General features: G+C 38.9%; 1 protein-coding gene across 3 annotated transcripts in view; it reads right to left on the reverse strand.

The window, feature by feature from the left end:
- The window catches only part of USP22 (ubiquitin specific peptidase 22), a 67,175-nt gene that overhangs the window by 13,880 nt on the left and 37,444 nt on the right, over positions 1-15,851 (reverse strand). For all 3 annotated transcript variants that reach the window (XM_004381021.2, XM_023735561.1, XM_023735560.1), the window contains one exon: positions 15,650-15,808. In XM_004381021.2, the coding sequence (XP_004381078.1) occupies positions 15,650-15,808 (159 nt within the window). The remainder of the gene's footprint in view (positions 1-15,649; positions 15,809-15,851) is intronic.

Consider the following 15,851-nt stretch of genomic DNA (forward strand, 5'->3'; position numbering starts at 1 on the left):
CTTAAACATACACCTACTCCTCACTTATCAACGATCTCGTTATCTGGTATTTCATTCTTACGACAATAAAAAATCTACTATATGACCATTTTGCGCATTAACGACATACATCTGGCAGTAATGAACGTCAAGGTGCAAGACAGGAGTAATGCTGGCTGTGATGGTTAAGGTTGTGTGTCACCTTGGCTTGGCCATGATTCTCATGACCTGTGGCCTTCAATAAAAATCTAGAGATGAGTACACTCAAGCTGTCCTCCCCACCACATGCCCGGTGACTGCTCACCGCAGACTGCTTCCTACACTGTTTAGTTTGGGATGTTCGGTTTCTCCCTCACTGCCTGTTTTGTTTGCAGTTTCAATTTTATTCTCTATTACCAAAAGTAGATCTGAAGACTCCCTTTTAGCACTCCAAAGTGCGTAAGAGCTCCCTTTGACCCCAAATTCAGTTAGGTGCACTCTGTACAGTGCTGACAACAGCAACCGGTTACAATCAGGCACTTAATGTGTGTCAGTGACCATCAATTTAAGAATCTGACTCCCCTCTTAAGGTCTGTAATTTCTTTAGGGCACAAGGACCTGATGCCAAGCCAAAGACTTTTTTTTCCCTCTAATGAGGAATTTGTTTTAGTTTTGGTTGTTGCTTGTTTTCCAAATTAAAAATATGATGTCCTATTTTATACCTGGAACTATCAGTGCAGCAAAGTTCATGCACTGTAAGATTTCAAATGTGCAATTCTGGTCCTGCTAACTGTATGGCAAGATGAATACCAACAGGTGTGTTCCCTTCATCAGGCTCCCTTATAGTCACCATTAATTAATGCAAGAAAAAGAAAATTAAGGTCATCGAACACCAAACTTAACTAAAATAAAGTTTAGAAAAGGTATTCTGATCTCTCCACAAGTGTACGCTATAGCTATTTAAATATATTTTACAGAAACTGCATCCTAAACTTGTCACTAATCTAAATTCATGATGTAGCAAACTGCCAAATTAAAAAATGAATTTAACTGCAGAACACTATGTTTTAATTAACATGTAGAAAAGTCCATGGCATAGGAGCGGGGGCGGGGGGCATTTCTAGTTTCAATTCTGGTCTAGGCTATTACCCACAAAAGGTATGTGGACATCAATTCTCCCTCATCAACTGTCTGTTAACTCAAATGGGGGGTAAGGGGAATAGGAGCTTGTTGTGATGGTTACTTTCATGTGTCATCTTGGCTAGGCTATGGTTCCCAATTGTTTTGATAAACACTAGACTAGTTGCTATTCCATAATGTAATTTAATACAATGAAATGTAATCACCACCCATAATGCCATCTATTATTATGTAATCAGTTAAAAGGGGAGTTTCCTTAGGGTGTGGTATGCCTTCAGACTATACACCCACTCCTCACTGACCTTTTTAGATTCCAAAGACCAGGTCGTTATGCAAAAATCAGCATTATGCAAAAATGGAGGATGACCACATCAGATCACAAAATGGAAGATGACTACATCATTACATAACTGCCAAACTGCATCATTACATAACTGCCAAACCACTGAGAATCATGGCCCAGTCAAGCTGACACATAACCTTAACCAACATAGCTGGAGTTACTCTCACCTTACACCTTGGTGTTCATTACTGCCAGACATATGTTGTTAATGTGCAAAATAGTTGGATAGTAGATTTTTTACCACTGTCATAAATACAAAACGTCAAATAATAAAATTGAAGTGAGTAGGTGTAAATAGGTATTTTGGCAGAAATCGCATGCTTCCTTGTGTGCACGTGCACGCACGCTCACCCTCTCTGGATTTTGTTCTCTTCCTGTCACCTGACCTACTGATCTTGTGATGCAAACCTACAGAAGTCTCCAGCCCGCCAACTGACCCACAGCTTTTGACTTTCCAGTCCCCACAACTGTGTGTGCCAGTCCCTTGAAGTAAATCTCTCTCCCTCTCTCTATATATCTATGCCTCACTGGTTCTGTTTCTTAGAGAACCCTTAGACATTTTGGTACTGTGAAGTAGGGGTCCTGCTCTAACAAATACCTAAAATGTGAAACTGGTTTTGGAATTAAGTAATGGACTGAGGCTAGAGAAATTCTGGTGTGTTTAATAGTAAGGCCCTAGACTGCCCTGAAGAGAATGTTGGTAGAACTATGGATATTAAGCATGATTCTTCTAAAGGCTTAGAAAAAACTGAGGACTATGGGGAAGGTGTCTATCGTCACTGTGAAATAAGTTTTGATTTATGAAAACAGAGGGAGTCCTCTTGCCCATGACACTAAAGGTCATCTTAACAAATGTTAAAAACTTACGTGCTGTATAATCATAAATATATAATTTTTAGAGCTTATACTTAAGTCTTCAACTATAACTGAGTTTTAAAAAAGTAGCTTGCCTAGTTTTATGTAATTGTATCTAGGTGATGAGGCTCACTAAAACACCTGAAACTTATAATGTGTGAGCACATACTGCACTCTTACAACATTTATGTATTCTGACATAATCCTCAACCAATGAAAAAATTTTTTTCTAAGTTCCTGATAAAACTATATACACAGCACTTCAAAAATCTTAATCAAAACACTGATTCACTAGGTAATGTCATGTTGCCCAATCTCCAAATTATCTATTAAACCTACATAGCAATCTGTTAATGGTATTTTGAGTTGATTGACAGTTATTTGGTGTCAGAAGTGGGACCGAAGTGTCTTTCCCAATGATTCTCTGTCATGAAAGTTGAACCAGATGTTGGTACCAGCTGAGTGGTATTTTCACTCATCTGCTTCTCCTTCCTGATTTAGACTTGTTGGGTCTCTCGAGTCCTCAATTTTTAGTGTTGCTCCTTAAGACTGCTGTGCAGTTTCTCTGTTATATGGTTGTTTGTCCTCATTTGTTTTTCTGTTATTTCAGCTAGGTTGATTTAAAATCCCTGATTCGGGCTGCATTTCAGTGGAAAGACTGAGTCAGTGTGTGGCACTTGAAAGTTTAGACAAAATCAGAGACTAATAATGGGATCCTCAAATTCTAAATCTGAGCTTAGAACTCCCCCTGCTGGCATGCCAGTAGGATTCATGGAAAAACACTAGTTTTCGTTCTTGTTTGTTCCTTGATAAATGAATAAATTATACAAAATACGACTTAAAATTTCAATAGCCTAAATGGGGTTCTTCACTAGACCGAACAGTTTATCTTAGGGAAAAATTAGAAAATACCAAGGAAGTCAAAGAAGCCCAGTGGGATACTTAACTCAACTGGTACTCAGAGTCCATAAACAGACAAAATAAAAAGTAAAATCTTATCGCTTAAAAGGCTTTGTTAAAAATACAGAAATTCTTGTAGAAATGACTTAAAGCTCTGTAAAGTGGACACGCTTTTCCTTCTGAATTGCCTCCTCCATTCCCTAATCCTCTTCCCCCTCTATAATCTATCCTGTCTTCCCTGAAATCCCTAAAACTAACCCCACACTTGGTCTATTGTAAGAACATCCATTCTACCAAAAAGAGGTCAGACCCCAAACACATTTTAAAATTCAGCCCTCAGAAACTCCAAGTCTTTTAAAAAGTTATATATTCTCCTCAGAATAAAGGTAAATTACAAAGTATAGTAAAAGAACTCCCTAAACCCAGGGAGGATCACCAAAAATTCTTTGAACAATGTAAAATTTTAATTAGTGCTGATGATCCAGTTTTACCTGATGTCTATCAGTTTATTCACATGTTTTTGGGACCAAAAGATACCCAAAAATGAATAAAAGAGGCTAAATAGGATAATGCTGACGGAAAGTCCAAGACCCCTGTAAGCTGACTAAGAAAAACACTCCTAAAAGGGCCAGAATTATTACTAAAAAATGGTTAAATGCCATTCCCAAGATATTTCCCCAAAAAACGGATTGGTCAATTGTACAAGCCTGCTAACAAAAGAAAGATAAATCTACTTGAGATTATAAGGAGTGGCTAATCGTGACTTTTAGAAACAGCTCCAGGGTCATCATGGTCCTCAGTGTCCCAGGAGAGACCAATTCTCTTTTGCTTACAAACCTTTGTCCCCTCCTTCTTTAAGTCCTCCTCAACCACTTTCAAATCCTCAATCTTCTCAAACTCAGATCCAAAAAAAAAAAAATCAATGTCTTTATTATAAAGAATTTAGACATTAACAATGAGATTGCCCAAAGCTTACAGGGACTTCTAACCCTTCATGAGCTTCAGCTCCAAAAAAAAAAGAACTCTTAATAATGCTTAAAAATTCTAAATAAAGTTACTCTGAGAAACGACCAAGTGTATTACTCCTCATAGTAAGTTTAAACACACAGACAAACAATTATAATGGAAAGTCACTATCAGCTCTAATAGGTACTGGTACTACAATATCTACTTTAAACTCCACACTGTTACATCAACTCCTTCCTCAGAGTGACAAAAAAATTGTAAAAATTAATAAAACTCATACTGTCTACATTTCTAAACTTCTTCCTATAAAATTGGGTCCATTCACCAAAAATCATTCTTTTTTGCTTTATAATTCTACTCCCGTACATTTAATAAAAAGAAACCTCTTAACTAAGCTCCAAAGCCATATTTCTTTTTCTCATCTGGGAGAGATGTTATTAGAATTTCCTAATAAATTAAAATAAAAGTTAATTTGCACTAAAAACTAAAGTTGCAACAGCAAACAATAAATTTAAAACATTAGATCAAGTACCAGATAAATTATGGGTGAAAGACTCTACTGACACTGGTCATATTCATAGTACTAAACCTATAAAAATAGACCCAACCAAACCTTTACCCTACCTTGCCCAACAAAAAACCAAACCAAGCCTGTTGCCATCAAGTTGATTCCGACTCACAGGGATCCTACAGGACAGAGTAGAACTGCCCCATAAGATTTCCAAGGCTGTAAGCTTTATGGAAGCAGACTGCCACCTCTTTCTCTCGTGGAGCAGCTGGTGGGTTTGAACCACTAATCTTCTGGTTTGCTGTCGAGTACTTAACCACTGCACCCCCTGGGTTCACTATTAAAACTTAAACCCATTATTAATCAATTCATTTCTAAAAAACTTATTATCCCTTACACAAGCCCTTGCAATACCCTTGTTTCATCAGTTAAAAAACCACACAGTCAAGATTAAAAGATCTTTGTTCAAGATCTAAAAGCAATAAATAATTATCCCCGTTTTCCTGTAGTACCTAACCCTCACACTTTACTTGCTAAAATACCTACCCCCACCCCCTGGCATAATGGTTTACTGTTATTGACTTGTAAGCAGCCTTTTTCAAGACTTCTGTAGAACCCTCTAGTGAATCTCTGTTTTCATTCGGGAAAGCTTCCATTCTTCCCCAAAGATTTACTAAATCATATGCCTGTTTCTCCCAAATCCTAAATCAAGATCTATCAACTTTAAATTTTCCCCAAAATTCAACCCTCCTTCAATATGTAAATGATCTCCTTTTATGCTCTAATACTCTCTCAAAGACAGTCAAGCTGATTCATTATACCCTTTTTACAACAATTAGCAGAGAAGGGCCACAAGGTCTCCAAGGATAAATTACAGTTTTGTCTGTCCCAAGTTCAATACCTAGGGCATAAATTAAGTACAAAAGTATAAAATTAGCCTCTAAAAAGCTTCAGACAATTCAACAGTTCCTGCAACTAAATTTGCAAAAAAAAAAACCTACGAGAATTCCTGGGACTTACTAGATACTGTTGCTAATGGGTACTACTGTATTATTTCGCAAATAATGTGCACCTTCTACGTTTGTCTGTCAACTGCGTCCACCTCCTACAAGGTATTTTCATAAATGCCACTATACCAAATTTTTTTTACATGTTGCTGTAAAAAAAATTAGCATAGTACACTTATGAAAATACCTCACAGAGGGAGGGCACAGGTGGCAAACAAACGTACAAGGTGTGTGTTATCTGCATAAAAATACAGTAATTTCTCCCTTTTGGCAGCCCCCTTATATAAATTATTAAAGACATCTAACTCAAAATCTCTGTTTTGGCTTAAAACTTTAGTAAAAACAGCCCTTCTTCAACCTCCAGCATTAAGATTCCCTAATTACAACAAGCCTTTTAATTATATGTTAATAAATGAGAGGGTCAAGCCCTGGGGGTGTTAACTCAAAAACATAAAAATAAGCAGAGACCTGCAGCATATTATAGTTTACAACTAAATACTGTAGCCAAGGCCTTGCCTGGGTACTTAAAAGCTGTGGCTAATAGTCAACAGTCATGTGCTTCCTTTTAATATTTACTCCTCTTTAGCCTCGCTAACACCTTGAATAACCTTCCCTCGTATAGCTTAAAAGACATTATTTTGTGCATGGCTGTCATGCCTACAAGGTGCTGTCACTCAATTGAATTTAAACTTGCTATTTGGCTTATGGAGCGCCTCAAGTTTCCTTCCACTCTAAACTACCTTCTAATAAAGAATCAAAAAGGTGAGAGCCATAACTCCTATAAAATTTTTTTTTAAAAAGTCATCAAACATCTGACTAAACAGGTAACAAAAAAAAAAACCTCTTACCAAAGAAACTTTAACTGGTCGTTCTGTGGCAGCTATAATCCATAAAATCACCAAAATAGGATTTGCTTATGTCAGACAAAAAATTATTAGATTACAATTAGTGTTAGACAGGGCTGCCTTAAAACTTGAGAGTTCTATTAATAGTCTAAATAATGCCATATAGTCTTTGTTCACTAAAGTAACTCAAGTAAGAGCAATGACTATACAAAAGCTCTTAGTTATTTGCTTGCTTCCCAAAGAGGACTGTGTGCTTTAATTTAAAAAAATGTTGTGTGTATATTAATGACACCTAAACTAAAGTGTATCAAGATATAATAACGACTAAAGTGCAAGCTAGAGAAGCAGGTAAGCTACCAAGGCTCCCCCTAATTATTCTTGGGATTTGTTTACCTGACTAAAAACTTTAGGTTCGTGAGTTAAACAAGTCTTTCAAATCACTGGCCTGATAATGACAATATATGAGAATATATATCCTTTTCAGATTGCTAAGTTGTTTAGTGATTAGGGTCTTAAAAGCTCCAGAGCAGGCATCTAAGGTGCAGAAAATGGTCTCCGTCCAACTAAAACAACAACAACAAAAGAAGTCATGAAACTAATAAAAATAGTGTATGTGTCACGACCAGTACTTTTAATTCCCAAGATACGAAGAACCTAAGATAGTGCCTAGAGAAATCTTAGCTGATCAAAGATTCTAACTGAATCACAATGAAAAAGGGAAACTGTGAAATAAAACTGTAAGTTTTGCTTTATGAAAAGAGTTCTCTCACCCATGACACTAAAGGTCATCTTATTAAATGTTAAAAACCTATGTGCTATATAATCATAAATGTATAATTTTTAAAGCTTATAGCTATGCCTTGAACTATAACTGACCTTTAAAAGTTGATTGTCTAGTTTCACATAATTGTATTGAGGTAATAGGGCTCACTAAAATGCTTGAAACCTATTCCTTCAGAACACAATCAAAGATTAATGAACATATCCTGCTTCCAAGACACCAGCACTCTTGTAATGATGGCTGACTGATCTTGTGACTGTCTTAAGCGAGACTTCTACTGAAGCTCTGATAGTGTTTGAACACACTGCTTCCTTGTAAGACTTATGTATTCTTACATAATGTGTCAACCAATCAAAAATTTTTTTCAAAGTTTCTGATAAAATTGTACATGTAGCATTTTAAAAATCTTCATTAATCGAAACACTGATTCACTTGGTAGTGACATGCTGCCCATTTAAACTGTCCCTTAAACCTACATACCAATTTGTTAATGGTATACTGAGGGTTTATTTTTAACACCATAAATAGAATGTTGCTAGAACTGTGGACGTTAGATGTGCTTCTGGTGAGGCCACAAAAGGAAGGAACAAAGTGGTTATTGGACAATGGAGGAAGGGCTATCCACTTTATAAAGTGGGAAAGAATTTGTATGAATTCTGTTCTAATGTTTGGCAGAAAGTAGAAGTTGTACGTGATGAACTTGTATATTTGGCTGAGAAGATTTCTAAGCGAAATCTTGAAGGGGCAGTGTGGTTTCTCCTTGCTGCTTATAATAAAATGCAGGAGGCAAGAGAACGACTTAAAAATGAACTGTAAAAAGTGAAACCAGAACTTAAAAAACATTTGGAGGAGGCAAGGCCAAGACAGTGGAGTAGTCAAACTCTTCCTGTGGTCCCTCTTACAACAACAACCCGAAAAAACAAGTGAATTGATTAAACATGACAATCTAGGAGCCCTGAACATCAAAGGCAAAGTTGAAGAATTGGACTGAGTGGCAGGGGGAGGGAGAGACGGTTCGAAAGCAGTGAGGAGTTGGCAGACTTGACCCAGCAGGAGTCTGTACCCTTCAGGCCGGATCAGCTGGCGTACACGGTGAGGCAAGCAGTGGCACTCGGGAAGAGTTTTCTACATCGGGAGAGATCGAGCAGCAGAGAGTCTACTAAGCTCTCCACAATGAGTGAAAAGCAACGCTCAACTGGCAAAAGGTAAGCACATGCGTCCAACTGACCAAGCAGATGAAAAAACACCCGCTTTGGGAAAAACCTCTCTCCCATTTACCTGCCCCCTCCCTGCTATGCACTGGGTCCTGTGCCAGCTTCAGAAATTGCTGTGTCCCCAGGGCAGGAAGTAAGACCCATCGCGAGCCCTGAGCCATTCTCCAGGCCTTCGAGAGTGAATAAATTAACAAATAGGAAAAAAATAGCCAGCTCCCGTAAGGTGGGAACTCAGGCACATAGGGGTCCACGGACTTTCAATGTATTTCACCTCTGCATAGACCTGTGTGGGCTCATTTCAGCAGCAAGTTGTACATTTCCACAGTACAACGGTATATACCTGAAACCTAACTTCAGCTGTATCAGCCATATGGTGAAGTGACAGGTTAGTGACATTTGACACTACTCTGTCCGTTAACCAAGGTCCTCACCTACTCACATCAGGGGCCTGAGGACTGATGGCACCACCTACGCCACCTAGCCACCTGCAACAGGGGTCCAAGAATAAGTGATGCCTCCCAGTCCTTAAAGCCAACAGTACTGGGCGCCCATAGTCCTGCTGCAAAACCCACCCACCTACACAGTCCAGGGAACAGGGACACGTTTTCCTCCCAGACACGAAGAGTCAGCCATCAGCCCCCTACCTTACTCAGCGTGTGACCCCCTACTGCAGAGCGATACCAGTACCTACTCCAATCACCCCGGGCCGTCTAGGACTGCAGGTGAGAGCCTGCAACACACACTTGGACTCCAGGGCTCACATACCTAGTAACAGATCTAACCACCTGGTGACAGGACGTTAGAGCTTCAAAGGCACCAATAATCAAACTACCTCACATGACCAGACTATTTGGGCATATCAAAACAAAACAAAACAAAACAAGAAGCTAGGACACAGTAAGCAAACATAATTAAATATAATAACTTACTGATGGCTCGGAGACAAACGTCAGTATCAAATCACATAACGAGGCAGACCACGACAGCTTCAGCAAGCTCCCAAAACAAAGATTCTAGAAATCTTCCAGAAGAAGAGAATGTCTTGGAATTACTGGAGGTAGAATACAAAAGACTAATATATAGACTCTTCTAGGGACCAGGAAGCGACGAGGCAAAATGAAGAACAAGCCAAGGAACACACAAAGCAACAGAGGAAATTAAGATTAGAAAAGACCATAATGACAAATTTAGCAAGCTGCAAGAATCCACAGAGAGAAAGCAAACAGAAATCCAGAAGATTAATAATAAAATTTCAGAATTAGACAACTCAACAGAAAGGCACAGGAGCAGGACTGAGACAATGGAAATCAGAATTAGTGAGATTGAACATAAAGCACTTGACACCAACTTATCTGAGGAAAAATCAGACAAAAGAACTTTAAAAAATAGAGAAACCCTAAAAATTATGTGGGACTCTATCAAGAGGAATAACCTATGAGGGACTGGAGGACCAAAACGGTGGGGGCGGGGGGCGGGGGGCGGTGTGGATAATAACAGAAAATACCCAGAGAAATGTTGAAGACTGGTTGGGAGAAAACTTCCCTGATATTGTGAAAGATGAGAAGACATCTATCCAAGATGCTCGCTGCACCCTACACAAGGTAGATCCCAAAAGAAAAGTCACCAAGACATATATGTCACAGACATATACCAAACAGCAGTCGACTGTACCTTCTTTTCCAACGCACATAGAACATTCTCCAGAACAGATCACATATTAGGCCATAAAGCAAGCCTTAACAGAATCCAAAATATCAAAATATTACAAAGCACTTTTTCTGACCGTAAAGCCATAAAAAGAGAAATCAATAACAGAAAAACCAAGAAAAAAAATCAAACTCATGGAAACTGAACAACACCATGCTCAAAAACTACTGGGTTATAAAAGAAATTAAGTACAGAATAAAGAAAATCACAGAATCAAACGGGAACGAAAACACATCCTACCAGAACCTCTGGGACACAGCAAAAGCAGTGCTCAGAGGTCAATTTATAGAAATAAATGCACACATCCAAAAAGAAGAAAGGGCCAAAATCAAAACATTAACCCTACAACTGGAATAAGTAGAAAGAGACCAGCAAAAGAAGCCCTCAGGCACCAGAAGAAAGGAAATAGTAAGAATTAGAGCAGAATTAAATGAAAGAGAGAACAGGAAAACAACTGAAAGAGTTAACGAGACCAAAAGCTGGTTCTTTGAAAAGATCAACAAAATCAATAAACCACTGGCCAAAGTGACAAAAGAAAAACTCGAGAGGAAGCAAGTAAAATGAATAAGAAATGAGATGGGTGATATCATAACAGACCCAACTGAAATTAAAAGAATAACAAAATACTATGAAAAACTGTACGCTAACCAATTTGAAAACCTAGAGGAAATGGACACATTTGTAGAAACTCATGACTTACCTAAACTAACACAAACAGAGGTAGAACAACTAAATAAACCTATAACAAAAGAAGAGATGAAAAGGTAATTAAAAAACTCCCAACAAAAAAAAAAACCCCGGCCCTGACAATTTCACTGGAGATTTCTACCAAACTTTCAGAGAAGAGTTAACACCACTATACTACTAGTAAAGATATTTCAGAGCACAGAAAAGGATGGAATGCTCCCAAACTCATTCTGTGAAGCCAGCATAACCCTGATACCAAAACCAGGTAGATACCACAAGAAAAGAAAATTACAGACCAATATCCCTCATGAACATTGACGTACAAATCTTCAACAAAATTCTAGCCAATAGAATTCATATCAAAAAAATAATTCACTATGATCAAGTGGGATTTATACCAGGTATACAAGGATGGTTCAACATCAGAAAAACAATCAATCAAATCCAACACGTAAATAAAACGAAAGACAAGAACCACATGACCTTATCAACTGATGCAGAAAAGGCATTTGACAAAGTCCAACACCCATTCATGATAAAAAAAAATCTTAGCAAACTAAGAACAGAAGGGAAATTCCTCAACATAATTAAGGGCATTTATACAAAGCCAACAGCCAGCATCATCCTAAACGGGGAGAGTTTGAAAGCATTCCCCTTGAGAACGGGAAACAGAAAAGGATGCCCTTTATCACCACTCTTAATTCAACGTTGTGCTGGAGGTACTAGCCAGAGCAATTAGGCTATAAAAAGAAATAAAGGGCATGGAAATTGGTAAGGAAGAAGTAAAACTATCTCTATTTGCAGATGATCTTGTACACAGAAAACCCCAAAGAATCCACAAGAAAACTACTGGAAGTAATAGAAGATTTTAGCAAAATATCAGGATACAAAATAAACATAGAAAACTCAATTGGATTTCACTACACCAACAAAGAGAACTTCGAAAGAAGAAATCACCAAGTCAAAACCATTTACAATAGCCCCCAAGAAGATAAAATACTTAGGAATAAATCTAATTAGAGACATAAAAAACCTATACAATGAAAACTAGAAGACACTACTGCAAGAAACCAAGAGAGACCTGAATAAGTAGAAAAACATACCTTGCTCGTGGTTAGGAAGACTCAACATTATGAAAATGTCAATTCTACCCAAAGTGATCTACAGATACAATGCAATCTCGATCCAAATTCCTATGACATTTTTTAATGAGATGTAGAAACAAGTCACCAACTTCCTATGGAAAGGAAGAGGCCCTGGATAAGTACAGCATTACTGAAGAAGAACAACAAAGTGGGAGGCCTCACACTACCTGATTTTAGAACCTATTATACCGCCATGGTAGTCAAAACAGCCTGGTACTGGTACAACAACCGATACATAGACCAAGTGGAACAGAATGGAGAATCTAGACATAAATTCATCAACCTATGAGCAGCTGATATTTGACAAAAGTCCAAAGTCCATTAACTGGGGGAAAGACAATCTCTTTAACAAACGGTGCTGGCATAACTAGATACCCATCTGCCAAAAAATGCCATACCTCACACCATGCACAAAAGCTAACTGAAAATGGATCAAAGATCTAAATATAAAATCTAAAACAACAAAGATCATAGAAGAAAAAATAGCGACAATACATGGCATAAACAGAATACAAACCATAAGTAACAATGCACAAACACCGGAAGAGAAACTAGATAACTGGGAGCTCCTAAAAATCAAACACTTATGCTCATCAAAAGACTTTACCAAAAGGGTAAAAAGACAATCTACAGACAGGGAAAAAATTTTTGGCTACGACAAATCCGATCAGCATCTAATCTCTAAAATCTACAAGATACTCCAAAACCTCTACAATAAAAAGACAAATAACCCAATTAAATTATGGGCAAAGGATATGAACAGTCACTTCACCAAAGAAGACATTCAAGCAGCTAATAGGCACACGAGGAAATGCTCACGATCATTAGCCATTAGAGAAATGCAAATCAAATCAAAACTACAATGAAATACCATCTCACCCAACAAGGCTAGCATTAATCCAAAAAACACAAAATGATAAACGTTGGAGAGGTTGTGGAGAGACTGGAACACTTTATACACTGTTGGCAGGAATGTAAAATGGTACAACCACTTTGTAAATCGATTTGGCGCTTCCTTAAGAAGCTAGACACAGACGTACCAAAGGATCCAGCAATCCTACTCTTTGGACTATATCCTAGGGAAATAAGAGCAGTCACACGAATAGATACAGGCACACCCATGTTCACTGCAGCACTGCTCACAATAGCAAAAAGATGGAAACAACCAAGGTGCCCATCAACGGATGAATGGATAAACAAATTATGGTATATTCACACAAAGGAATACTACGAAACGATAAAGAACAATGATGAATCTGTGAAACATAATGTGAAGGAATCTGGAAGGCATTATGCTGAGTGAATTTAGTCAGTCGCAAAAACAAAAATATTGTGTACGACCACTATTATAAGAACTCAAGAAAAGGTTTAAACACAGAAGGAAACATTCTTTGATGGTTACGAGGGTGGGGTGGGAGGGAGAGGCGTATTCACTAACTAGATAGTAGATAAGAATTACCTTACATGAAGGGAAGGACAACACACCCTACAGGGGAAGTCAGCACAACTATCTAAACCAAAAGCTAAGAAGTTTCTTGAATACAACCAAACACTTTGAGGGACAGAGTAGCAGGGGTGGGGGTCTGGGGACCATGCTTTCAGGGGACATCTAGGTCAACTGGCATAACGAAGTTCATTAAGAAAATGTTCTGCATCCCACTTTGGTGAGTGGTGTCTGGGGTCTTAAAAGCTAGTGACCAGCCATCTAAGATGCAGCAATTGGTCCCAAACCACCTGGAGCAAAGAAGGATGAAGAATACCAAAGATAAAAGGAAAGTATTAGCCCAAGAAACAGAAAGGGGTACATAAACCAGAGACTTCATCATCCTGAGACCAGAAAAACTAGATGGTGCCCAGTTACCACCAATGACTGCCCTGACAGGGAACACAACAGAGAGTCCCTGATGGAGCCGGAGAAAAGTGGGATGCAGAACTCAAATTCTAGTAAGAAGACCAGACTTAATGGTCTGACTGAGACTGGAGGGACCCCAGAAGACATGGCCCCCGGATTCTCAGCCTAAAACTAAAACCATTCCCGAGGCCAGCTCTTCAGACAAAGATTAGACTGGACTATGGGATATAAAATGATACTCGTGAGGAGAGTGCTTCTTAGCTCAAATAGATATATGAGACTAAATGGGCAGCTCCCGTCTGGAGGCTAGATGAGAAGGCAAAGAGGGTCAGGAGCTGGGTGAATGGACACAGGAAATCCATGAGTGGAAAGGAGGAATATGCTGTCACAGTATAGGGAGAGCAACTAGGGTCACATAACAATTTGCGTACAAATTTTTGTATGAGAAACTAACTTGAACTGTAAACTTTCACTTAAAGCACAATGAAAAAGAAAAAAAAAAGATTTGGAAAATTCTGTTGTACAAAGTATGTACATGTGTCCTAGGACTTTCACAAGGGCTTGGATACACAATATTTTTTAAGGTGATTAAGCCTGTGACTGATGCCCAGTGTTGAGGGGCCTCCAGCCAGAATCCAGAGAACATGTCTGACGCCCAAAGTCTAGAGAGTGGGGCCATTGCCCAGATGGTCTCACAGAAGAGAGGATTGTTTTCAAGCTGTCAGAGCTAATGAAATTTGCTCTGCTGGATTATAGACTTGCTTGGTACCCATGATTTCTCTCACTTGGAACTGGAATGTCTACCTTGAGCCTATTTTACCACTGTATGTTAGAAGCAGGTAACTTGTATTCTAGGTTTTACAAGTCCACTAATGGGGAGGAATTTTGCCCCACTGTGGAATATGCCCAGAGTCTCACCCATATTTGATTTAGATAGTTTACAGAATGAGATTTTGGACTTAGAGTTGACTTCAGATTTTTGCGATGATGTCATAGGGTAAATGTGTTTTGCACACTGGAACAACATGAATTTTGGGGGAGAGAGGGTAAAGGGTAGAATGTTATAAATTGTGTCCCCCAAAAGTATGTGTTGGAATCTTAACCTCCATTATACGTGTTGATGTAATCCTATTTGGGAGTAGAGTTTTCTTTGTTATGTTAATGAGATCATATTAGTATAGTGCATGTCCTAAACCTAATCACTGTGGAGTGATATAAGGAGTAGCACAGGCACAGAGGCAGGGTAGCAAGCAGAAACTGAGGAAAGACAATGGAGGCGGACAAGTCTACAAGCCAGGAACACCAAGAATTGCTGGCTAGTAGAAGCAGAAACAGATAAGAAAGGACCTCTCCCTATAGTCAATACCCTGAACTCAGACTTCTAGACTTCTGAATTATGAGAAAATAAATTTCTGTTCTTTAAAACCACCCACTTGTGATATTTCTGCTAATTATGACACATATATCCTACAGTATAAAGCTAAGTGGACAGAAGTATCTATTCGTTGTGCAAAAACATGGCAAACTAGCATCAGCTCTTGGGTGTCAGCTGTAGCCATATGCAGGTTAATGTCACACTTTTCCTCAGTGGGCATGTGTAAGAAAACTCTACTGAGACCCTGGCATAGCCCTGAATTTAGGGTTTTACTCTGACCAGCCACAAGTGCTGAACAGTCTCAAGGCAATGAGAGGCCACAGGGAAGCCTTTCCTTTCCTGCAGATGTGCTGGCAGGTTCCTTACCTCCGCAGGCAGTCTGTAAGTGTGGTGGTGCCTGACGCGTGGTTTTCCCCATTCACCATGCTGCCCTCACTCCCTGGGCTCAGAGGCCAGAATGGGGTGGAAGAGCCAGGCAGATCCAAGCTGATGTCCCAGAACGGGTCTATGGTTGTAGAGACCCCACTAGAAGCAAAAAGAGACAAGAACATACATGAAAACTGACAGT

The sequence above is a fragment of the Trichechus manatus genome, unplaced genomic scaffold, assembly GCF_000243295.1.
Source record: "Trichechus manatus latirostris isolate Lorelei unplaced genomic scaffold, TriManLat1.0 scaffold00080, whole genome shotgun sequence".
NCBI classification, from domain to species: domain Eukaryota; kingdom Metazoa; phylum Chordata; class Mammalia; order Sirenia; family Trichechidae; genus Trichechus; species Trichechus manatus.